Genomic DNA, 27,225 nt, shown 5'->3' on the forward strand with positions numbered 1-27,225 from the left:
TTGCTTAGGAGATGCCCTGCGAGAATGAGTAAGCCGCTTAGAGACGGCTGGTAACTCTCCATGACCATTTCTTCAGTCTTCACTCATATGGACTTAGACTCAGCCTCTAAGTCCTTCGGTAGACGATGTAGCTACATTCTCGTGTACTTCACATTCATAGCTGTGTTTTCACGAAACAAAACTGATCAAGTCTCAAGGATCAAACACCAGCTCAGCAGCTAGAGCTACATACACTCCCCAGGCAGCAAGCAAGCCACAGCCACTGGCCTTACAGAGCCCAGGAAGTGATGACAGACCCTCAGCAGTCCGAGGCAAGGGGACCCTTCCTACAGGGTGAATGGAAACCTGGCTCTGAGTGCAGCTCTCCAAGGTGATGAAGGATCCTTAGGAGTCGGCAAAGGACAGTTGCTGCCATAAGAGAGGAAAAGTAGCCCAGGACAGAGCATCACCATGGGAAACAGAGGGAAGGCACACGCCCGGACCTTAGAGGAGCGAGGCCGGAAAGGACAGCAGAGGCAGATTCTAAGCTCCTGGGCCACACACACCGGACTTAGTCACCTTAGCCAGCAGGAGTCACACTTCACTGTGCTACTCCACACTTTCTTACCAGAACGGGCAGAACTCATCTTAATACCAACGCCTACAGGATAACGAGTTCAAATTAGTAGTCACAGCTCCCTGGTCTGCGGCAGCTAAGGTGGGATAGTATGGTGGAGTCCCAAAAGCCAAATAAAGGGCCTCCTTCCCGGATTTCCCAACTACTGCTCCCCACTAGCTCGGAGTACGATACAGACAGCCGTGGAACATGCTACAGCAACAGAGAAGTGTGAAGACTTGGAGAAAACAAAACACACAATCACTGATAGGAAAATAATTTTATTTAGGTTTTTTAAAAAAGTTAACTTTCACATATAAATTTAGACTTAAAGATTACAGTGTATATTTTCCAAAAGGAGCGCCCCTGAAGGGTGGCCAGACAAGCTCGCCGAGTGGGCACAGGGACACTCGCTCCAGAAGGAGCTCAGGTGGAAGCGCTTTCTTTAATCTTCCACAGTGGCCCTTCCCTGTTCCTCACCGGGCCTATGACTGGTAAGAAAACCCACAACCATCACTTTGGGGCAACAGCATCTCACTAGATGGGAATAAGAAACATGTCTAGGAATGAAAGCACAAAGCTCAATGATCCAGATATCCCACAACAATCATTACATCTGCAGCAACGTATAACAGGAGTATTGGATAGTTCAAAAATTCTTGTAAGAAGGGCCAAAGAACACAAAATCTGTTTAAAGGTAATTTCTGTAATTAAATGAGAAAAATTATTTTTTCCATATTACAAATGCCTCTACACTATAAGACCTAGAGGGGTTAAAACCCTTCAAATCTGGGCTCTCCTTTCTCAGTAAAATGTTTGGCACAACCCTTGAGCTGCTGTTGAGATCAACAGCTGAGAGGTTTTAGGAAGTGGCCCCATAATTTTCTGTCTGGCTTCAACACAGTATACACAAGAGCTGTCAACAAGTTGGGCAGACTCAGGTCTACCAGTGCAGCACAAGATTCCAGGAAAGCTAATGTGATGGGCCAAGGTCTGGATGAAGTAGATCTCCTAAAGCCACAGGCTAACTTTGTCTTCTCATGGAAAATGAATTCAATGGCTGCCCAGGGAGTCAAAAGAATTCTGATTTCCTAGAGAAGGTGAAGTTGGAAAAAGCAACTTTGATATCTGCATCCCAGGGAAGGAGACAAAGATGACTAAGGATGCTCTCTAGGTCACTTGGTACCACACTTTGTGACCTACTTTGAGGAGGATCAGTGTGTTAGTGACCATGGCAGTCCAAAAGAACCTTGGCCTTTAGCAGAAGTGCTGGGGTGAATGAATGTGCCCCAAATCCAGTTTTAAAAATAAAAACTTCCTGCAATTATGATATAATACTGTGCAGTGAATTAGGGATTGCACACTGTTCCTATGTCTGGTTAAAGCCGTGTCCCAGCTTTGGTCGGCCAAGAGGTGACATCTAAGCAGTTTGTGGCTAAAACCAGGCACTTTAGTCATACATGGGCTGGGGCAGTGAGGTGGAGGACATCACCGAACAGAGGAAGCATGGGGCCCCACAGCTTCGGTGCAGTGCAGCTTAATCTCCCCTAAATTTCGTTTGCTTTCTGTGTCTCTGAGTCTGCTAATGCAAAAAACTAGTGACTGGGAATCTCTGCGAGGAACCTCTGGTTGGGTGGCAAAGTGCGTGTCCCTGCAGGCCACCAACCTGACTATAGGAAAACAGAAAGGTACAATTTGTATCAAGTAAATGGTTGCTCAACTGGAAGATAAATTTCCTAGGAACCCAGAGGTCTGGCTGTTATCACACAGAAGAATGCCGGAACTAGACTTTAAAGAGAGCCTGGTTCCCAAGTGCCTCATGACACTTGTCTTTTTTAACTTGCTGTTTCTGAAGGTCTTCTCTCTGGCCTCCTAGCTCATGAATGTCTGAGCACACATGTCCTCAGGGACCAATGTAAACATTATTCAATAGACCTCAGCTTTAAAAAAACACAGCTTGTTATATAGTGTTAGACATTCCAGTGCAGGCAGTATCTTAGCATCAGACTCTCCCTCTTTCATGAGTACCGGTTTACAAAGGAACACATACAGGATACTTGATAAAACTGTGGCTGCAGAGACCAGCTGGGTCTATCCTGTAGTCAGCTGGCAAACCAGGACTATGACAAGAGAATCACAACAGAGGACAAATTCCCTGTGAATCTTAAGAGTTCACATAACCACTGTTCCCACTTAGCCCCTTGGGTCGCATCCTGACATGGAGAACATTTCCACCTCTTGCATCAACCTGCGTTCTCCTTGTTTTGGATGGGGCTCTCTCCAGAGGGTTCATGAGTCTCCTCAGGGGAAAGGGAGCCTTCTCTTTCAGTCCTAACATCAGAGTACTTCAAAGCACAAGAGGAGTCCACGAACATGTTAGGGATGTTGCTGCCAAAGTAGATCTTACTGTTAGAAGCAATGGCCTGGTACTTCTTGAGTTCCAGATATTCTGGGGTCAATTTGTGCTGTGTGGGGTAAATAAGAGAAGAGAATTAGAACAGTTGGTGCAATAGTCAGCTCTTTCTCCCGAAGACTGTTTCTGCAGGTGCTCTCCTGAGTAACACGATTCAACTTGGAATGCTTGTCAGTGACCCTATTTCATTGTGGAGTGTGTCTGTCCTATGAACAGCTAAGTTCTTGACTAAAATTCCTTTAACAAACTCCTGTCTTAATGTCAGATACCATATTTTTTAAAAATAGATTGAGGATCAAATAACACAGTATTTCTTTTGTAGCTTATAAAGTAGTTTACATGCATTTTCTCAACTCAACGAGGAAATGACACAGGATTTCTGATTCTCTTGAGAGAAGTATACAATTCAACAAATCAGTGTTAGGGTTTCCAAGGAAAAGCCGAGGTCCACAACTGTTTAACCAGGTGTCTCAGTGACTCAACCTAGACATCTAGAAATCACCTAAGCTGGCATCTTGCCTTTATGCAGAAGTTGGCTGTTTAAATCATTTGTGAAAATATGGGTGTCTGTCACCCACCAGAACTGCTTCAACCAACTGTTAATGTTTGAAAAAGGACCTCATATATTTCAGGCTGGCCTCAAACTTGCTATGTAGCAGAAGATGACCTTGAACTTTTAATACTCCTGTTTTTACCACCAGATTACTGGGATGCTAGACATTCGTCACCACGCCCAGGTTCATGTGGTGTTAGAGAGCAAACTGAGTGCCCAGCCATGCACTCTATCACCCGACCTCCATCATCAGCCTCTCTACTAGGATTCTTGCTTTTGGTTTAGAACTCATTGTTTCTCAATCCCCCCAGGACTACTCTGGTCATCCACCCTGGCTCGTCTGTCCCGTCCTTTGCAGTGTGGTCAGTCACCCTCTGCACTTTGGCATCTCCACCCTCTCCAGCTGACTCTGGTCCTCGGCCAAAACACTGCAATTAGATCTGATCATACAGCACAACTAAATTACTTCTTAAAGCCCTTTTAATACACACTGATATCTGAGTAGCATTTCTCATGATGGTATAAAATGACTACCCTTTTCAGAATAAGTTTGATCTTAATAATAAAGTCTTTTATTTTAAAAAAATGACACCATATTTTTGTTTATACGTATGTTTGTGTGCGCAGATGTGCACACGGCTGCGAAGGGACGAAGACAGTATCTAACCCTTAGAGTTGGAGTTGTGAGCCACCCAGTGTAGGTGCTGGATATTGAACTCTGATCCCCTCAAAGTGCGGCAAGCACTCTCACCCATCTCTTCAAACCCAATAATAAGATCCTGATGCCTCTGCCTGGCCAGATTGCTAACTCCCAACTTGTACCAGTGGATGTGTAAACTTCCCATCTTGCTTTCATCTGACAAAATTCCACTCTGTTTCCCCTGAGGTCAAATTTGTTTCTAAATTACATTGTGGAAATGTGCATGTGAGAAGATGTTAAATCAGCACTCAGGCGTGCGGCAGGAAGGGCTAGGGATACAAATGTACCATAACACACAGCCAGCCTTCAACCGTGAAAAAGGATCGCACCCCAGAAACTGCAGGGACGGCTCTGAGAGCAAACAACACTCTAAGTTCAGCTTCTATTCTGAAAAGCTATCTGGAAAGTTATTCCAACTCAGTTTTCCTCTTTTTCTGTCACTTTCTCAAGAGCTCATCAACTATTCGGAGCCCCTCCTTACAGGACAAATGAACGGTTTTATGGCATCTGACCTGTGCTCATGCATCTGCTGGTCTTTACTTTTTACTGACAATGTTCCCTCCCTAACAATGGGTATCAATATGTCGGCTATGTAATTGGTTGATGATGGGTTGGGCCACTCCCCTTTTCTGACATCGAATACACTAGTACCCAGGAAATGAAATGCACACCAGAAACAGTTCCTAGGGAAGGGCATGAGAGCGGTCACCTTGTTTGAGGTGGCATATTTGTGCGCAGCATAATACTCGGCATCTGCCTTCGCCTTCTCTCGGGCCAGGAACGCAGCATCTAGCAAAGAAAACAGTAACAACATGTTTGAAATGAAAGAAAATTGCTACTGTAGTCCCACATTTGGGTAAGAGTATCTTTTTTTATCTCTTAATAGTTCAATTGTTTGCCTTACTTTAAGTTATAACTTTAACAATTTAAAAAATATGAATCCTCAGGACAGCTCCTTTTTAAGGAGAATTAAAGTTCATCACTGTTAACTTTTGCGTTAACTCGTTTGGTGTTCTAAGTGGTTCCTTTGTCCTCTTTCTCCCTCCAACTTCCCACCACCTAGAGCCTTAGCCTTCACCCAGGTGGGGGTCAGGCAAACAACCATAGGCATAATCTAGACTCAATTAACAGAGATAAGAAAAAGCTATGTACAAGCATAAAGACTGGACTAAGAACATCTATCTGCATTAGCATATGCAAGGCATTAGCTGAATAATAAACAGACCACTGTGTGATTTCAGAGTTTTACATTTTTCATTACAATGGGCCCGTGTCTTTTCCCCAGCTAATTTGTTGTTATTGCTGTTTTCATGTGACAAACTGGTGGTGGTTAAGTTCATTATTCTGAACATTAAAAAAATTATGTGTGTTTAATTTATATGCTTAAAGTATGTGTGTGTGTGAGAGAGAGACACATACAGAGAAGGGAGAGGGAGAGGGACACACACACACACACACACACACACACACACACACACACACACACACACAGACCTGCTTAATACGGGTTCTCAGAGTCTCTGGGAGAGCACTATGTGTTCTTAAGCACTGAGTCATCTCTCCTGCCCTTACCGTGCATATGCCTAAAAGCTTTTTGTTCCATTTTATTTTATGTATATGGGTATTTTACCTGCCATGTATCTCTGCACATCATATGTATACAGAGGATGTTAGATGATGCCCTTGGGACTGGAATTACAGACAGTAATCACGTGGCCTGCGGATTGAACCTGTCCTCTGGAAGAGTAGCCGGTGTTCTTAACCACTGAGCCACCTCTCTAGATACTTATTTTAACAAAAGATTTTGAGGAATTCTTATACTTCATCAGAAAATAAAGTGAAAGCTAAAAAGACCCATTGTAGGAAAGGAAACGAAAGGCTGAGCCATCAGTTACAGACTAAAGAGAGAACTAGATTCTATAGGCTTTGTTGTTGTTTGCTTGCTTTCTTGTTGCTGTGTTTGTCTAGAGCATCAGGGTAGCTACTTCCTCCAGACCAGCACAGCACGCCGTATGGTCTCCCCCACAAGACAATCAAGACCTGGTCCTGAGGCAGAGAGGCAGCTCAAGACATCCAGAAGTTCAACTTTTCACTGTTGTACCTTCAATCTCAGAAATGCGTTTTTCAGTTTCTTTCTCCATCACTTTCTGTTGAAATCGAATTTTTGCCACTTGTGCAATCTTCTCTGCTTCTATAAGAACACGACAACGAGAAACACACTTAGAATCAGCAGTACATGGTGTAACATAAATTACGTGTGGCTAACTGCTTCCAAGGTTTTATCTGTTCTAGAAACAACTTGAGAGGAAGGGAATTTCCTTCTTTCTTTACTGTTCTATCTTGGTAGTGCAAGCTTTGTGGGAAGAAGATTATGAAAGGTTAACAGTTTCAGTCTTCATGAGACTATAGAACAATGGTTCACAGGTAAATGGTAAAGACCGGTACAAAAGTGAAGCAATACAAACTCATGGCAGCGTAGGACAAGGGCATATGGTGGCAAGAGAAAAACAGAATAGGGAAATTAAACCAAGAAGACATTTTGTAGGAATTAATGAACATGATCTGGTAGGGATATGCCATGAAGCATAAAATAAATAACATAGGATAAATGAAAAGAACAAAACAAAACAAAACCCTATATAGAGAAAGTACACAGCCAGATAACAAGAAAAGACAATAAAGAAAGCCCGTGGTTTGAGTGGCAGGCTACACAGTTTAGTGTTAATACATTCAGGATCTACTGTTAAGGGGCCATCAAGAATATGACATAAGGAAATATGACATTCCCTATCAAAGAAGGAAATGAGTTACTTATGGAAACAAATGTTCACAGTGAGCACAGGAGCTGCCACATCCAAGTGCACACAGGAAAAACTAAACAGCTTTAGTAAACATCTGTCCAAACCAAAGCTCCCTGGACCGAACAAGAAAGGCTCTAATTACACTTGAAATTCTATCTCCATCCTTAAAATAACATCTCAAATTTCCTTTTCAGATGAAGATTATGAAGGCTATAGTCCTCTATTGTCACAGGTTTCTTATCTGAAAATTCAACCAAATACAGATAGAAAATACTCAGAAATTTTAAAAAATGTGTAGTGGACATAAACATTTTTTTTGTTATCATTCCCTAAATGCTTAGTATAACAACTGTTTCCAAAAACCTTTCATTTACTAGGTATAAGCAACCTAGAGGTGATGTAAAATACATGGGAGAATGCACCTAAGTCAGATAAAACACATTCCATGTTCTATAAACGACTAAAACACCTGTAGACATGGTATGAAACCCCCAAAGGGCCCAAGAGATACTTTAGCATATCTTATCTCTGGCTTCTGGGAGAAAACATAAAACAAGAGAGAGATTTTCCAAATATTTTTTTTCTTTTTTCAGAAGGCAATATCCTTTATAAATTACCCCAGGACTCAACTGAGTGAAATCACTCTGTATTATACCAGCTTAAAAACAGACTGAGGCACACCACTCTGCATTTCATGGGAAGAAACTAATGAATAGCACAACCAGACTTGGAGTTCCAGACAAGGGAGAGTAGACTTGAGGTATGCCCTAAAGTGTCATGAAAACAATCAATTTGCCTTAAAATGCACAGGGAGTTCAGAAACAAGAATGAAAGCCCTCCAGTGGCACAGAAGAGAGAGCTGAGGATTGTATGGTGGCAGCCCCCAGTGGTTATTTCACAGGAAAGAGAGGCATGTGAGCAGTGCTCCAAACAGGACCAGATAAGCCTTGTACACTCACACCGACTTCTGATAAAACCAAGACCTCCAGAGGCTACAACTCTAGGGAGGCTGGACTAAAGAACTCTGCCCAGAGCCTAGTGAGGAGAGCAGGAGAGCGAGCAGTGACTTTAAAAGCAGAACAACCCACGCAGCTGCACACTCATAACCACATACGGCAGACAGACGACAAGTGAATTTGGTGTGGTACAGAACTGTGAGCTGATGGACCATCTGAGGATGAACTGGCAGCACTTCTGACCAAGGAAGACCGAACAAGCTTTGCCTATGCTAGAAAAACAAAACAAGAAAACAACCAAATAGCAGGCAAAAGTAAACTGTCTGAAGCCGAGGGAAAGATCACCACTTTTAAACGAAAGCAGATGTTCACTCCAGGAGTCCTTAGCAGTGATGAGTAAGGGGCGAGAAGATTAAAAATAACACGGAGACAGTGACAGCAACCATGGCAGGTGAGACTGGAGAAGACGGTGAGAGTTAAAGCATTTTAAAGTATTATCCGAGGACAAAGAAACTATTTAACTTTAGATTTGACTGAGTCAGATACACATTTCACAAGTAATGACTAGTTGTGCATTCTAGACACAGAATGTCAAGTAAAAGAAATAAAATGAATACAGACTCTTCACAATGGAAAAAGAAGTAGAGGAAAATACATGGTAAATAGCACATATTGAGTGATAACAAGTCTAAATACAGTAGCAACTACAATAAATATAAAAAGACTAAAACTCACCAGTTAAAAGACAGATTCTCACATTGGATAAGATAACAAAATCCAACTATATGCTGTTTATAAGAGACACACCTAAAACATAATGACATAGAAAAGTTGAAAGTAAAAGAATGAGAAGATACACCAAGAAAACAGCCAAGAGAACATAGCTATGTTATGAGGCATAACCATACAGCTATCATTAGACAGCGTGAGTCTTATGCTATAAAATATGTTTAGGAATAAAGAATGTTACTATAAGCCAGTAACAAACCTCCTGAGAAATTAACAATCCCAAATGTAAATGCCCCTCATGATATAGGCTCAAAATAAAGAAAAAGTTGTAAGTCAACAATGAGTATAGCAGAATGTTTTAACACAATGTTCTCAGTAACTGATAGGACCAAAGACAAAATGAGGAGAGCACAAACGATGCAGTCAATCATCACAGAAACCTGCATCCACCAGACAGAGACAATATTTATACACGTGGGGCATTTACAGAAAAGGGCTATAGAGCAGATTTCAACACACAACTTGATGACCCATACAGCAAATGTTATCTTCTGACTGTAACTGACACTAAAATTCAATAATAAAAAAGGTAGAGTCTCAAAGCTCACTAAACCAAAAACTGAAAAAAAAATACATATAACTCATGGACTAATGATGAAATGATAATGGAAATACCTTAAAAAGAAAAACTAGACATATAAGCCAAAGAAGAGCCACTAAACAAATTCTCCAAGACCAAAGCAGTGCTCAAAAGAAAATGTACACTCCTACATGCTTCCACTAAAACCAGAGCAAAGCAAAACAAAAGAACCCAAAACCAAAAGAAAGAAAGAAAGGAAGGAAGGAAGCTACGAAGGAAGGAAGGAAGGAAGGAAGGAAGAAAGAGAGGAAGAAAGAGAGGAAGAAAGAAAGGAAGAAAATGAAAAAAAAAAAGGAAAACCTGGAAGTCACTGGTTTTAAGCATCTAATACTAGGATTTGTTTCTTAAAGGACTGTTGAGTAAATTCACAGAGCAGAAGGAGAAAATTCATAAATAACACTGGAAAGCAAGCATGCAAGCCAAAACCAAACGCAGTTCTCCAAAAAATAATAAGATCAAAATTGATCCAACAAAAAGAATGTACAAACAACAACAACAACAACAACAACACTGTAAGGAAAGGGAGGGAACAGCAGATGCTTCAAAGCTGCATGAAGGTTACAGGTCCACATCCCCATTTGTAGTATTCTATAAAACAGACAAATTTCAACAAAAATAAAATTACTAGGCCTTAAAGAGAAATGAATAATGGAGCAGACTTTTATGCAATAGAGAAATGAAATCAGGTTAGATATCACCAAAGCACAAGCAAACAGAACAGCACAAACCACAGTGAAGCACAGTGTGTCATGGGTCCATGAAACCCACGACAAGAAACAGTATACAGCACACACAAGCCATTCTGGGAATAAATGTTCTTCAAGTCATTCTGCAGTTGGAAGAAACACAGCACACAACAGACAGCAAATCCCAGCACCAAACAAAATACAAATAAGTAAAACATGCTAAGAGTCTATAAGAAAACTGTAAGGTGACCTCATGAGAAACAAAAGTAAAAATTCTTAGTAAGCCTTTCAAGAGAATATGTGACCCTTCCCCATAATGACTATGTCGCTTTAACAGAGTAACACAGAGAAGATCCAGTAATATAACATCTAACAATATAATCTACCATATCAACAGCTTAAAAATCAACTCCACATATACAGAAAATAATTCAGTTCCAATGATTCTTTTTTTTTTTTTTTTGGTTCTTTTTTTCGGAGCTGGGGACCGAACCCAGGGCTTGCGCTTCCTAAGTAAGCGCTCTACCACTGAGCTAAATCCCCAGCCCCAGTTCCAATGATTCTTAATAAGGCCCTTGACAAACAAAGAACAGAAGGGAACTTCATTAAATAGCAAATGTTAAGACACAATTGTTATGGAACTATAGCAGCACAATGCCTGCCACTGCTACTTTCAGAGGCCAAAGCTTAAAGCAGTGAAACAAGAAGAAATGAAAGGTGTGATCTTTCTATGCAGAAGAAAAGTAGAATTACTGATATCTAAAAACAATACGATTGCTCACAGAAAACCAAGGATACCACTCTGGATACTAGCATTTTCAGCACTGTGGCTAGCTAAAAACCAATGAATATCCACACAAAGCAATGACAAGCTAGAAAAGCTCCTTTGTAGAAGAGTGTACTTATTACAGAAACAAACAAAAATTTAAAGGGCTACACAGGCACGAACAGCTTTCTTTTTTTTTTCTTTTTGAGGCAGAGTTTTTCTGTAGATTTGTCTGTTCTGGAACTTATTCTGTAGAGCAGGCTGGCCTTGCTTCCCCAGTACTAGGACTATAGTGTGTTTCAACACACCAGGTACTAATAGAATGAATTTCTAGCAAATATCAAGGCCCTTAAGAATACTTTTTCCAGTTCTCATGTGTGTGCGGGCAAACATATAGAACATATGCATGTGGATACACAGCATGTGGAGGAAGAGCTGACACCAGGAATCCCCTTTGACTCTTCCATTTTATTTGTTAAGGTGGGGTCTTCTCAATGAAACCAGAACTTGTCTATAAAGTCTTGCTGCCAGTTCGCTGAGTCCATCTATACCTATGAGGCTGAACTTACAGGCGGGCCACCAAGCCCACCCCAGGTTTTTATGTGTTTCTGTTTTTCACAATTGCTTACATTTTACACCCTGAGTCATCTCCTTAATCTTTAATTATGATACTCCTTAAATACATTTCTCATAAATAGAAGAGATTTGAAAGACTTAGTATCATAAATATTTCCATGCTCTCCAAATCAGTGTACATTCAATGTAGTTCCAACAAAAATCCTGACAGTATTTTACAGAAGTGAGCTGGTCCTTAGTCTCCTCGCTGAATACATTATAATTAAGAATAGTTAACAATTACAGCCAAGAGGAACAGCTAAGGAAAAACTCCAGCAGCAAGAAGTAACAGGGGAGACAGAGCAAAGAGTTAAAACACAACAGAGATTTTAGCATCAGAGCAAATGGCATGTAATAGCTTACCGTATACCAGGAATGGCATTCAAACAGAGAAAGCAACGGACTACTCAGTAGTCGAGGTAGCTGAGCTACTATTTGGAAGAAGTAAAGCCAAACCTGTCACACTGACATTAACACACCCCTGTGAATGAAAGGCCCATACACAAATCTGTCACACTGACATTCACACACCCTGTGAATGAAAGGCCCATACACAAAAACCCAGAACTTTAAATGTTTAGAATAAATGGTACTGGTGGAGGCAAAAGAGCTGGTAAAGAAAATAAGGCACAAACCACCAGGTTTGTGATGAACTGGATATGTGAAAATCTGATATCTGTATCTCAAAGTTACCTCCATTCAAAGGTAAGTCACTAATGAAGAAAAGGTCATTTGCAAAGCATAAATCTGGGGAAGGATCAGTAATCAAAAAATACAAAGAACACCATAATCAGTTCGAAAAAGCCATCAGAGAACTGACATAAGATACGTAAAGGCAGTAAACCTTAAAGGGTTACTTTAACCCTTAAATCCAAATAAATAATTATCAATAATCCGGGATATTAACATTGAAATTATGTGATCCTCTGTCCATCACTGAACTGGCATGCATGTTTGAAGTCTGGCAACTCCAAGGGGTAAGGAGGACGCAGAGAAAGGAGAACTCAACACAGAGATCAGAACCCAGAATTCAAACTCTGCTGAAGACACTGAGTTGGAAGAACTAGGGAGGTGGCAGATTGGCAGCAAGAGAAACCTAAGCCCACCCACACACTGAGCTCAACAAGTGTGCCCAGAGGGATGTTTTCTAAACCACTGCTTCTCAAGGACCTACCCAAAGTACCTTTTCCTTGAATTTCAATCTATTAGGAACCAACAGATTACAAACTATAATAAAAACAAGTTGTTAGAACTGGACCACTCAGAGCTCCCAGGGACTAAGGCACCAACCAAAGAGCATCCACCGGCCAGTCCATGGCTCCCTCTGCACATGCAGCAGAGGACGGCCTTATCTGGCCTCAGTGGGAGGGGATGCACTTGGCCCATGGAGCTTTGATGCCCTGAGAAGGGGGATGCTAGAGAGGTGAGTGGGACTGGGTGGGTGGGTGAGCACCCTCTCAGAGGCAAAGGGGAGGGGAGATAGACGGGATGGGTAGGTTGTGGAGGGAGGACCTTCGGAAAGGGGGACAACATTCGAAAGGTAAATAAATAAAATAATACGTAAAACTTACAAAAAATTCACTGTGAAAATGCTTTAAGAACTTCTTAAATTCTCTCAGGAGTTGGACAGTTTCATTAAGGCTTAGGACCCTCTGCTGAGTCACGCTGCTCTAGGAAATTCCTGCACGTGTGCACAGCAGCCAGCACAGAGGTGCTGTAGTAAGAACACACTAGAAAGCAACTCTCCTGCAGGGGTTCACGAATGAACAGATTCATGCTCACAGTGAAGTTATACCGTAAACTGAAAAGGAGCTAGGCCACACTTCATTACCTACTGGCTTCACTTACTTAAAGGTTTAAGGACATCTGAATGTACAATGAAGGTTCCAGAATTCTCCACTATACATCATGCTAATAATCTTATGTCTCCTCACTATCCAACACGAAACTGATGAAGAACAGGACAAAGTTACAATACCTACACAAAGTCATTCGATTCACAAAAAAATCCAAGTACCTATAACAGCTCTCTTCCTCTCTGTCTCAGCTTCTTTCTCCACAACCTTTTGTTTCTGTGCAGCTATAAGAAGTTTTGTCTTCTCTGCCTCCCTGTGAAGTAAAACATACAAATCAGAAAAGGTTCTGCCTTTCCCATCTTCCTCCCATCTTCCCTCCTTTGTGGTCCTGGGGATACGGTACAGTAACACACGGGTGTGAGAGGCTAACTCAAGCTTGTCCCATATACGACCCTTCTGAATAAGGAGAGACAGGGGAGGTGGGAGGGAGGGGGAGCGAGAACAGGAGGGAGGAAGGAGAGAACCCATATGATTCATCATTAGTGGAAGCAATCATCTAAAGTTTAAGATGCCTTCCTGATCCTTGAAAAAATTATTTCTATGAGCAGCTCAGATTCCTAATCTACCTCTCAGCCTGACACTTCATGATTTTTGGTTTTAAAGCACAGCTCTACAATCAATCAGAGGAAATAAAACTCTGCCCAATAAAGACAGACTAAAAACAAAGAAGACTCAGGGTCATTCTACCTTAGAGCAGTACTGTTATTCCCTTGGACCCTGAGTCAATACACCTGCTATATTCTCTCTCCCCCTCTCTCTGCCTGTCTCTGTGTGTGCATGTGCACTCAGTCCTGTGTATATCAGGTCAGCCCTGTGCCATGAGTCACATCCCCAGCCCCAGTCTTCATCTACTGTTGTCCTGGTTTTTGTAGTTAGTTTTCATTTAGCATCTCTTATTTTCTTCCCAACAGCCAAAATTTCTAAACATGTTTATTCTTTTCATATGTACTCTCTGAGAATATTGCTATTTCAAATATTTTAAGTATCATCATAAACAGATCCTTTAAAACATTTAGAAACTAATCCCATGTCAGGCATGTAATGTCTTTCTTCCCAGTTCTGGACAAATTAAAAAGAAAAAGACTCAGGAGTCAACTCAAACTCAGGCAATTATCACAAAATAATGAAAAAAAAAATCCCTAAGCTTTATACCAACTAAGTATCTACTCATTAAAAAAAGATTTTCCCCCTTTAAAACTATGTTTGGGGGGTTGGGGATTTAGCTCAGTGGTAGAGCGCTTGCCTAGGAAGCGCAAGGCCCTGGGTTCGGTCCCCAGCTCCCAAAAAAAAGAACAAAAAAAAAAAAAAAAAAAAAAAAAAAAACAACAACAAAAAAAACTATGTATGGGTGTTTTGCCTGAATGCTTGCAGCGTGTGTTTACAGTGGCCATGGAGGTCATAAGAGGGCCCTGAATTCCCTGGGACTTATCTATTCTTATCATTATAATAAGGTAACAAAATGGACATTCTTTTCGACATTAACAGGCTTTTCTGTTTTATTAATATTTCATTTAAGGCTTTATTTATATATAGAGATCATAGCTCCTTGTATCTCCAGCAATCATTTCATAACAGATTGCATCTCTGAGCACTGCTTTGGAAATGTCCACACATAAAGAGAAATCTATTAAGAATTTACTGGGAATTAAGATACAAAAGGTAATATTACTAAAATACAGAACACAGCTATTTATCCAATCACAGATTAAACTTTCCATCTTTTCCCTAGACTGTTATACTAATATATAAATAGTTCTAAATAGAAAATATTAAGACCCCCTGAGTGTTACTCACATTAACTCAAAATTTCTTCTTATGGCTTCTGGGATTTTGGGTTTTGTAACACGCACAGCCTAAAAAAAAAAAAGAAAAGCCAATATATATATATATGAGAAATAAGTATTCACAGTAGGCATGGGAGTATACACTCATACAATCTAAGCACTGAGAAGATAACAGCCGGAGGACCAGAAGGGAGTTCAAGGTCACTTTGGGCTACACAGGCACTTACCTAAGAATAACAAAACTCCAAACAGAAGGCAACAGAAGTCCAAGAAACCACTCCTTCTCAGATGACTCATTTCAACAATTGTAACACAGTTCCCACTAACTTACACAAGGATCCCACTGGAAAACCTACATAGTCTGTTGTCACATCGAGAGTCAAAGGTGAACTACCAGTTTACTTAAATGGTGCCTGACCTCAACAGAAAAACCACCTTACTCCTGATAGAACTTAAACTGGGACAGTTCTTCTTAGAAAATAGATTACAGGGATTGGGGATTTAGCTCAGTGGTAGAGCGCTTGCCTAGCAAGCACAAGGCCCTGGGTTCGGTCCCCAGCTCCGAAAAAAAGAAAAAAGAAAAAAAAAAAAGAAAAGAAAATAGATTACAAACCTCTGTAGTTGGAGAGTTTTGCTTGCTATTTCAAATTTACAAACCAAAGAAGATAAATCAGTCAAAGGAACAAGACTGAGAGGGAAATGATGTTAGAAGCCAATGAAGTCCCAGGCAGGTGTATGCAACTGAACTCTGTGTTCAGTGAGCCAATGGCCACGTCCTAAAGTTACAATCTGTCGGCAGTATAAAGCAGCCCAAAGTTTTACGACAGTGGTTCTCAACATATATATATATATATATATATATATATATATATATATATATATATATATATATATATATGTCATAACTCCTGTGGGGGTCACCTATCAGATAGCCTTTGAGAGTCACAGGGTAACATATCAGACATTTTTTATATTATGGTTGGTAACAGCAGAATTACATTTATGAAGTAGCAATGAAATAATTTTGTGGTGGGTGTCACTACAACATGAGGAACTGTATTCAAGTGTTAGTAAGGTTGAGAACCACTGCGTTAGGAAACTAGCAACTCAGAGCTTGCACTCTTCCTTTCTAGAGTCCATTTAGAACACAGTTTATCTGTGTCTGTAGGCATTCCTTACTGATACTTGGCTGTTCTAATCACAGTGGACTTTGGCATAGTTAAGAGTATCTATTTGGGATCTGTTGCTTTGGAGGCTGACTTTCACACACTAAGAACTTATCTCTGGAGGCTTTGCATTTGCTAACCAAACATCCTGCACCTACCGCGATACCGTACACATAACTCAGGGTTGGATCTCTCTCTGAAAACTGGCTAAGTGTTTAAGTAACACTCTTTAAGCACACGAATCTTATTTTTTTAAAGGCCTTTTTACATTTACTTCTGTGTGTACATGCAGGCACAGTCAGAGGAAAACTTGCAGGTCCTCTCCTTCCACCAGGCAGTAAGCGCCTCTCCTTGCTGGCCTACTTACTTCATCAGCCCAGACTTTCCAACAATTCTTTCTTTCTCAGTTCACTCAGGTTTCATTTTTTAACCCTGGCTATTGTAAAAATAACATTCCCATTGGTAGCTAAGCTCATAGTACAGACAAGTAAAGACTTTATTTTAAAAGACTGGAAAAATGCATGTTTTTGCTTAAGTTTTTATAAAATGAAGGAGTTCTTTAGCATTGTAGAAAAAAATCACAAGGGGATTTTAGACTGCAAGAAACAGCATCATGAGTTAGGTTCCCAACCATAGACACACAAGAAAGCATTTGTCAAGCTTCTGATGACCGAAGAATCTCAGCCTCTGAGGGCTGGAGAAATGGTCCAATGGTTAGAGATCCAGAGAACCTAGTTTGATTCCCAGCACCACCATGGCTCAGAAGTGTAACCAGTCCCAAGGCATCTGAAGTCCTCCCCAGCACCAAGCATGCATGTGGTGCACAGACACACTTGAAGGCAAAACACCCACATACATAAATGCTGCCTGCCATTGTACAGGTCTAAAAGTCACTTGCTTCCTCATTTACAAACAAAAGACCAAAAACAAACAAACAAAGTCTCTCTCCTTTGCTCAATTTCTAGTCCTTACTTGAGAAAACACCTTGAAAAGAACAGGATGAAGGCAAGTGACTTCTCCAGTCTATCTGTGAAAACACATACAAGTTCCCTACTACTACAGCTGGGACACAGAGATCACCAATTTCTGGGCCATATTTCCAGACATCTGTAAAATATCCTCAAGTTTCCTCCAGGGAGGGGCTACTGCTTCAAAGTTGGTAGTTGCTTTCAAAGAACAAACACAGAATACTTTATAAGTTTATAGTTCAACATATAGAATGAGTGGTAAACATCCAAACTATTGGCTAGACAAAAGGCTGGTGGGCCTATCCACTTTAACATAAAGGTAGAGGTGGAGAAAATCAAGTATTTGACTGATCTTTCTTTGGAGAAGTGCAGGCATTTTGAGTTAAGCCATGTTTGCCTTGTTTGGGTGAGAGAGGGAGAGGAAGAGAGAGAGGGAAAGGAAGAGGGGAGGGGAGGGGAGACGAGGGGAGGAGAGTCTAAAACAGTAGTTCTCAACCTGTGGGTTGTAACCCCTGGTGGGGGGGGGTCACATAGCAGACATCTGTATGTCATATATTTACATTATGACTCATAACAGTAGCAAAGAAATGATGTTATGGGTAGGAGTTACCACAACATGAAGAACTTATATTAAAGGGTCACAGCATTAGGAAGGTTGAGAACCATTGGTCTAAGGTCTTCAAACTTTCTGCCGAAAAACAGCAGCTTGGTTCTTGGCTTTGTTTTACAGGACTATCTTTATTAAATATACTTAAGAACAGGGAAATTTTCAATGACTTCATAATTGTCAAACACTTCAATAACAGTGCCTCAAAACTGCCCCTAGAGACCAGCGCCCCTCAGAGCCCCTCACAGATGGGCTTCTTGCTTTACTCCTGCAGCAACTCATTTGCTTTAGAAAAATGTATACATCCAAAGATCCCAATAATAGGGAAAGTACACCAACCATAGGGAAAGATGAGCAGTAAGTACGACATGAGGCTACTTGGACGACACTGCCCTTCTGAGAAGGAGAGCCTTAGACATGACTATTCGGCTCTCATTCAGCCAGGAAATAACACCTGGTGAATGACTCCCAAGTCTTCTCATTATTCAAATTGGCTTGATGAGCCTGAACAGCATGAACAGCTGAGGAGGACATCTTCCCAGTTCATCTGGACAAGTCTCCATGGCCAGAATGAATAAAACCATTTAACATCTATACACAGCAAAATGTTTCCCAGACTGGGCAAAGGTAGAGTCAGTCTTTGGATGTTAAAGCAGAGCTCATAAGCTTGACTTAGTCCAAATATGGATCTTGAAGGAATGGCAACCACCTTGAAACCTCTCACATCATGATTAAGTTCATGGGAGATCTGATGCAGAGATGAGTAATGCTGTGTAATGGTTCCTTTATTTTACAATCAATTTTCCAAAATACAGTTTCTCCAGCTTTCCAGGGAGATAATTCTTCTACCTCTCGTCTAAGGTCCACAGGCACATTACCTACTGTGATCTTAGTCCTCTGTATGTGGAACAGCTGCCTCGGGGCTTAGTGGAGAGGAAGGTGCATGCTAGGCTCCTCTTTAGATTGCCTGGGTCCTCTTGGACCTGATGGACTACAAGAGGTAGGTGCAAGGGGACAATGAACAGCAGAAATCCTTTATAAGGTACACATGGGTCACCCAAACCCTTGGCAAATATGGCTGTGCCCCGTCTAGAGATTAGTAAGGTACAAAAACTAAGGTGACTGAGATGCAGCCATGACCCATCCTGAGAGGAGTTAATGGATTAGAGACTCTGTACCATAACACCCCACCACTCAGAGGGTCAAGGACAAAGATTTTAAGAGCAAGCATTCAAAATATCTTTAAGTGGATCAGGGGCTATAGTTCAATGGTAGAATGCTTGCTTAGCATCAGGGAGTCCTTGGGTTGGGGCCTTAGAACCGCAAACCAAACAAAAACAGAACTTTTAAGCAACAACACTTCCTATGTGAAAGGGATAATCAGATCTGTATACCTACAGATAGCCGAGGGCTATCATACTAGCATGAGCATCATGTGGGATGGAATAAGATTCTCTGGGACAACAAACATCAAAGTAAGGCCTGCGAGGTCATAAGGACAATTCAGTGGCAAATTCAGAAGTCAAAAATGTAGAACCAGAATTTATGAGGAATCAGGTTTCACAGTGTGAACACCAGACATAAAGGTAACTTCCATTCTGGATGACTATGATTCAGAGAGAAGCACAGACATACTATATTTAAAGACTTGCCAACTATCTTTCCAGTCTTATAAAAAGAATAAAATAATATCGTGTGTGTGTGTGTGTGTGTGTGTGTGTGTGTGTGTGTGTAGTAATTGTACAAATAATTGGTTTCATTCTGAGACTTTCATAGTGGACCTTTTAAAGAATTTGATGTTTGAGGCAGAACATGCTACAAGCTTGCCAATCTTGGGAGACATCATACTCAGTATAGCAGATACCAGGAGTTAACTGAACCATAAGATATTTAAGGAAACAAAGACAATGTATCAAAAAACAATGTCTAACAAACACATACACAAGGGTGCACATGTGTACGCATGCATGCACACAGTGGTAGGAATGGTGAAGAAGCTGATGAAATGAGTTTACCTGTTCTAAACTCAGTGTCAGAATATAATAACTCATTCTGTTAAATAACACAGAAATCAAGTATAACCATTTTCACTATTCTACTTTGCTACCATAATTTTTCTAGAAGAAAAGTGGGATATAATAATGACAGGAAAAGGAGACGAGTAACAGCCAGAACTACTTGACAACAGAAATCTACTCTGTACCATCTGTTCTTTTCCGTAGACGCTGGATACAACAGTGAGCAGCAAAGCAAGACTGAGCTCATGGAATGAAGACTTTTAAAGAGACAGGAAACGAACAAGCAAACAAACAAACGAACAAAATGTAATGAGGGCGCTTCCCCAGGAAGAAGGACAACATTTGAAATGTAAATAACCAACAAAAAAAAAAAGAAAACGAATGAGAAATTTTCAAGTAATTATGAATACTACAAAGAGAACTTAACTAGGATGACCTGAAAACCAGGAAATCACTATGTCTGGAGGAAAAAAAATTAAGACTTTGATATAACTATATTAACTTAAAAAAACTAACGCAAAACTTATTAGAGACAGTAAATTCAACAAAGTTTCATTTGGGGTATGAATTTCCTCCTACATCAGAAATTCTAAAAGAAACAAAAAAAATAGTGAGATCAAGTAAACTCATAACTATACTTTATAAATTAAACACCAATTTAGGTAATGGATAGTTTAAAAATATCAATAATAATGGCAGAAATATTAAAGGCCAGTATTTCTGCATATGTGTTACCTTACCAAATTTTAAAATTCAATAAAAAGTGAACACAACCAAACAAACCTGAAGGTCTAAAACTTCATTCCAAATATTTTAAAAGTACTTTGATAAAAAGACAAAATTAATAAAAAAAACCAACACATTTCAAGACTATAGTAATTTTATATGATTTTTTTTAAAATAAAAAATATAAACTCAAAAGATCTTTGCTATTGGCAAAACATGAAGTAGAAAGGTGTGGGGGGAGAGGTAACCCAAAAAACCCAGCTCGCTGACACCATGCAGTTGGGATAGGGAGGAATTGAAGCCCCACCTCATAATTAATGCTAAAACAAATTTCACATGAATCAATGTCTTCTAAGAATATTAATGGAAGATAATGGTTTCTTAATGTTATCTAACTTAGCCTTACACAATGTAAGAAGTCACTAAAATGCTGTAAGACTTATCTTTGCAGCAGACAATTGCAGAGAGCTACAATTGGTCAAAGGGCAAAGAGAAACTTATCATGGGGTTTCCAGGCCCAATTGATACATTTACAAAGTAATTCCTACACCCAAGGCTCAGAGAACATTGCAGAAGAGAGGGCAGAAATACTGTAGGAGCCAGAGGTCCAAGAAGTCTGCTATGAGAATAGAGTAGCGTATCTAACTTCTTCACTTTTGGTAAGAGACAGAAATAAAAGGCAAACCACCAGGGATAGGAGTCATCCATAAAGCAGCTAACATTCATCTAACTCCAGTTCTATGGACTCTGGCACCCTATTCTGGCCTCTGAGGGCACTAGGCACAACATGGTGTAGACATATGTGCAGACAAAACGCCCATACACAATAAAACAAAACAAGAAAAGCAAAGCACAGCAAATAACCTAATCAACAACTGGGCTAAGGAACTGACAGACAGTTCTGTAAGACATCCACCCAATGAATAGAGAAAATACACTGAGACAAGGGGATCCACTCTACACCTTACTCAGTATAGTGCTCCAAGTCATAACTTTCTTGTTAGAATTCCTTTATTAATGTGTTATCCTTAATAAACATATCAACATGAAAAGAAGTCATGTTTTAACCTAAAGTTAAAAGATTTTAAAGACTCTCAGAAATTCTTAGGCCTTATAAACATTTTAGAAAAGTAGCAGGATATAAAGTTGACATGCAAGAGTCATTATGTTTTCTATATACTAATAATGAACTTCGCAGGAAAGAAATTTGGAAGGGGGCATGGGATAACATAATAGGATAAAACAAAACAAGCCAAAACTAGGGATAAACCTAACAGAGAAGTGAAAACTTAAGACACTAGAGAAAGTAACTAAAGAACATGAGAGGGTGGAGAGACCTCCCTGCTCATGGACTGGGAGAATTAACATTTTGAAAATCGCTGTGTCGGGGTTGGGGATTTAGCTCAGTGGTAGAGCGCTTGCCTAGCAACCACAAGGCCCTGGGTTCGGTCCCCAGCTCCGGAAAAAAAAAAAAAAGAAAAAAGAAAATCGCTGTGTCACTAAATCAATCCACAGATTGAAATCAGTGCCTGAATTTCATATGGAAGAAATATCTCCCATCCCGCCACCAAGAGCCAAAGGAATTAGTAGTAGAAACAGCAATGTTCAGTTCGTGTGTAAAAATATCCAGAACATATGCAGAACTTCACATCAGTAGGTTAAAAAGAATCTACCAGAAAATGGACAAAGGATATAAAGCAAGCATTGGCAGAAGATAATTAAAAAATATCAAAAGATGTTTGACTTCATTAATAACCAAAGAAATGCAGATCAAGAAGAGAAGAGTCCCCATCTCTCCCTGCGGGGAAAGCCAACATGTATTTCACTGAGTCCAATGCTAGTGAGGACCTAGTGGCATTGCTAGGAAGTGTCTGAAAAGACAATTTGTATATAAGGAGAACATGCCATGGTTCGTAATACTAATGCTAATTAATAAATCGCTGGGAACAAAGAAATGAAGAAATGTGAAGAAGGGGATTCTAAGTAGCTACTGAGGTTTCAGCTGCATCTGAGTAACACATGCCTGGCATGAAATACTTTTCTCCTTTTTTTCATAACCTTTAATGAAAAGTTCCAGATTTATCCAAAATCATAATTGAATCAAAGTCTTTAGACATGCTTTCTTGAAATAGCCTCTTACAACGCTCTCTAACATCCTGTGACACCTATTTTGTTTAGAACTGTTATTTAATTCTTATATCTGAACTCCTTTTTTGTGATGTTATTGAAGGCATGGTATACTTTTATATTGATTAATAACCATTACTGTGTTTAAAAATAACACACAGTTGGTAGAAAGATCTTAGTTCCTCTATCTTCTTAAAAATTTACAAGAAAATACCAGTCAGCATGCTTCCCACTTCTGCAAGGATGTAGAGCCAAATTACCACAGTGATTTGGTTTAAGTAACTGCATAACCAGTCACACAACAGCATTCAACCGGAAGCTCTGGAAGCTTCCTTAGGAAGCTTACCTGGATAGTGAGACCTGGGGCCATGGTGTTTAAGTCTTTTTGCAGGGCCTGCTTCAGGTTTTCATCTATTTGATCTGTTTTTGAAGCCAAGAACAACAAAGCTCAAGATATTTGGTTATTTTTAATTAACATCAAAACAAAAGCAGTCAGGAGAGACCTTGAATCCAGTCTTACTCTTTCACAGATCTCGAGCAGCGTGTTGAATAAAGTATGCACCATGTATAAATGAGGTGGATACAAAGCCCTTTTTGAGAAATTACCTACTAATAAGAAAGAGGACAAACAGCTATTCTAAGTTTACCCTTGAAATGTTTACTTAGTAAGTTCAATTTAACTTTGAATCGATGTTTGTTGAATAACTTACTTACACTTTTACTAGATTAGTAATTATTGACTAAAGCAGGTTTTGGATAAATGAAGGTGAGTCTTTAAGTTTCGTAATGCCTTATTCCTTTCACAGCTCGGATGGGTCTAAACTTACAATGGTCCTGCCTTAGCTTTCTAGGTGCTAGGAGTACAGATGACCACCACATCTAGCCAATGTATATTCACTTTCATAATTTTTCTTTATGCAAATATGTTGGCTACCACCTTACTATCACTTTGAACTTAAAAGAGGCAAGTGGATCTCTGAGTTTGAGGCCAGCCTGGTCCACAGAGAGAATTCTGGGTTAGCCAAGCCTATAGAGAGAAACCCTGTCTCAAAAAAACAAAAATACAAACAAATGAGGCAAGTCTTTGAAGAACAGATCAATTAGACCATAAGAACCAATCATTTTACTTGATCTCCCAATGGATGAATTTTTAATCATCTCAAGGGAGTTTCACCATTATCAAAAAAGCAACTAGTGATGTGACAAGGTGGACATTGCAGTAATTGTCAGTTATCAAAAGCAAGCAACTGGTTTAATTACATTTTATTATTTAGATTGTGTATTATTGGCTCTCCTTCCACTGTGTGGCATCCGGGGACTGACTGAGGTCATCAGGTTGGATGGCAAGCACCTTTACTCCTGAGCAAACTGTTACATTGATTCACCATTTGTCTACCTCGCTCTGAGAAATAAACTAAAATTCCACGAAGAAATGAACACCAAAGGCAATAAACGTGATTCCTTGGTCAGAACTTACATAATCTCAACTGAAAACTTTTACAGAAGAAAGGTAACATAGCAGGCCTGGGACTATGGTCCTTTGTACTTGGAAGTTTGAACTGGAGAGGACTCTCATACTATGACAGAGCTGGTAAAAGTGCCACATTGTGCCTGTTTATCCAAAGGAGTCTGTGCTGAACACTCTTTCTGTAGGAAGCCTAGGAGTTTGTTATGGATTGGCAGAGGGCATCTATATGATCAACCCCCAGTGACATTTTGGGGTGTCAGTGGCTATGAGCTTGCTCAGCAGTCAGAATCTCACATGTGCTCACATGCTGTTGCTAAGGGAATTGGGCACACCTGCAACTCCACAAAGAGTGAGCCTTAGAAGCCACGTGCGGTTTCTTTTTAAATTCACACTACACCTTTTACTTCTGCTGGTTTTTATCCTTATCTTTTGTGTGGAATAATCTTAGCTGTGAATACAACTATATGCCAGGTCCCGGCTGTCCTAACAAATCCTGAATCCCAATTGCATGGATGTGGATCTAGAGGAACACCTCTGTCTTGGTTTCTATTTCTGTGATAAAACGCCATGACCAAAAGCAACTTGAGGAGGAAAGGGTTATTTCATCTCACAAACTATGGTCCATCATGAAGGATATCAAGGCAGGGAAGTTCATGGAAGCAGTAATGGAAACAGAACAGGGAACATTGCTGAGGGCTTGTTCACCTTGCTTTTTTTTTTTTTTCCCCCCCGGAGCTGGGGACCGAACCCAGGGCCTTGCTAGGCAAGCACTCTACCGCTGAGCTAAATCTCCAACCCCTCACCTTGCTTTTATTTAGCTTCCAGGACCACAGTTAGCTATGCCCTCCTACAGCAATCATCAAGCAAGAAAAGACTCCATAGGTTTACCCACAGGCCAATCTGGTAGAGCCATTTTAATTATTGAGGGTCCTTTCCCAAATGACTGTAGCTTATGTCAAACCATACTCCCAAATATATCTTTAATAAGCTAGCACAGTAAAAATAGAATATAGGATGTGAATAGTGATTATCTAATTCCTACCGAATTGTATAAGAAAGCATCACTAAGTGGGGCAAGGTGGTACATGTATTTAGTCCCAGCACTTGGGAAGTAGAAGCAGGCTGGTCCCTGTAAGTTTGAAGTCAGTCTGGGCTATGTAATACGATAGTAGAGAGAGGGGGCTAGAGGGAGATATTACAAGATAAAAACAAAGGTCTTTAAAGATACTTGATCTATTAAAAACTCAGATGAAATGATCAAATGGCCCAAGACTTACTAAAATTACAGCATCAATACTTAAGTTAATAAGATTTCTAAATGGAAACTGTCTATTTATATAGTTAAAACAAATTAACACTTACCAAACAATTCTATATAAACTTCTTGAAGTGTGTGGGCGCTGCAAAACTGGTTCAGCTCATGGTGGATTTTATTGAAGATTAAAGTCTTGTCATAGTCTGCAGTATAGTTCCTCACAATGTCAAATACTGAAGGAGAATAAAATTCATGTTTATTTGGTACACTATCCCTGAAGAAAAGTACCTACAACAGTGAAAACACAAAGCACGACTCACAGACCTTACAATCTTGGGTTTGATTTAACATATTTTCTTGCATGACAACATTAACAGAAGACCCCAAATTCCAAACTAAGGAAAGGACAGTGGCCAACACCAAGGAAGAGATGGCAGTCAGTCAGATGCATGCTCAGGTAGCAGTGTGCAGATGGACTGAGAAGCAGGAATGCATAGCAATTGCTAAGCAAACCTCCAGTCAGAGATCAAGACCAAACTGAAGAACAGCAGGGGTAAAGGGAGCTGCTACAGAGACAGACACGCAACAGAAAGTGTGTAAAAATATAAATGTGCATATTTAATTTTAAAACGTGGTTTTTACTTGAACAGACCTTATGGAGATCAGTATGGAGATTTCTAACTATCATAGAAGTCAGCTATGGCACTCCTTAGCTATATTCCTGAAGTCTTCATCAACATCCATGCTTATTGCTGTACAATTCACAACAGTTGGAAATGGTCTAGTCTAGGTGTCCATCAGCAGATACACGGATTTTTTTTTTTAAGAGTAGTAGATACACACAATAGAATTTTATGTAGCTATAAATTAAAATGAAATCACGACATTTTCATGATGGATGAACTGGAAACATTGTGTTAAAAGAAATAAGCCAGATTCAGAAAAAAAAAAAACACTGCAATTTTTCTCTCATACTTAGAACCTAGATTAATATTGTGCATATGTGTGTGTATATACCATACAACTAGAAAGAAGGTCATGAGCGAAGGAGAGCTAAGGAGGGAGGAAAGGAAAGAGTAATGAAATATACATGACATGAAAGAAGGGGGTTATCCAGGAGGGAACCAGCTGGAGGAGACGGCACACAGGAGGACAGCCATGGGGGTGGGAGTTAATGAAAATAAAGTATAATGACATGCATGAAAATGACATCATAAAATCCATTACTTTATAAGCTAACTTAAAAATTCTTAAGCAGTTTTTAAAGGCTTATATTTTAAAAGGCTCTGGGAGAGCAGGGGAGGAGCTAACATTTACTAGGGTGGACTTCGCATTAGGCAATTTATATACGTTGGTGTTTAATTACCCCTCCTAATTTTCCATCTTAGGAAACTAAGAACCAGAAACTTCCAGAAATATCCCTAAAGGTAACATACCAGACTGTGTCAGAACCTGTGTTCTTACTATAACATTTGCTCCACTGGCCTTCTACATAGAATTTTAAATGCAACTGGACTAGGTCATAGTCGATAGAACGTTTGCTGATAAATAACTGCTAAATATAAGGCCTCATCATTTTCCAAAGAGCCACCGATCTAAAAGTCTCCTGTCCATCTAGGGACAGCCATCAGCTTTTCTCTTTTTCAGTTCTAAGTCCTATCTTTCCAGTGATTTGTGATCAGAGAACACAGTCAGTCAGCCACCTGCTTCTCTCTGTGGGGCATTGGTTCCAAGATCCTCTGGAGATACTGAAAGTCTACAAATGTCTAAGTCTCTTCTATTAAACTGAGTAGGAT

The 27,225-nt window shown here is 40.0% G+C and overlaps 1 protein-coding gene across 2 annotated transcripts in view; it reads right to left on the reverse strand.

Moving 5' to 3' along the window:
* Nucleotides 1-856: 856 nt before the first annotated feature.
* The window catches only part of Erlin1 (ER lipid raft associated 1), a 35,326-nt gene continuing 8,957 nt past the window's right edge, over nt 857-27,225 (reverse strand). Inside the window, exons 6-12 of one of the 2 annotated variants that reach the window (NM_001106353.1) lie at nt 25,537-25,662; nt 23,053-23,126; nt 15,105-15,163; nt 13,472-13,563; nt 6,363-6,452; nt 4,971-5,050; nt 857-3,060 (exon numbers count right to left, since the gene is read on the reverse strand). In NM_001106353.1, coding sequence (NP_001099823.1) covers nt 2,839-3,060; nt 4,971-5,050; nt 6,363-6,452; nt 13,472-13,563; nt 15,105-15,163; nt 23,053-23,126; nt 25,537-25,662 — 743 coding nt within the window. In that variant the 3' untranslated portion in view covers nt 857-2,838. The remainder of the gene's footprint in view (nt 3,061-4,970; nt 5,051-6,362; nt 6,453-13,471; nt 13,564-15,104; nt 15,164-23,052; nt 23,127-25,536; nt 25,663-27,225) is intronic. The other variant, XM_006231441.5, reaches the window with a different exon arrangement.

This window comes from Rattus norvegicus, chromosome 1, assembly GCF_036323735.1.
Source record: "Rattus norvegicus strain BN/NHsdMcwi chromosome 1, GRCr8, whole genome shotgun sequence".
In the NCBI taxonomy this organism is placed as follows: Eukaryota; Metazoa; Chordata; class Mammalia; order Rodentia; family Muridae; genus Rattus; species Rattus norvegicus.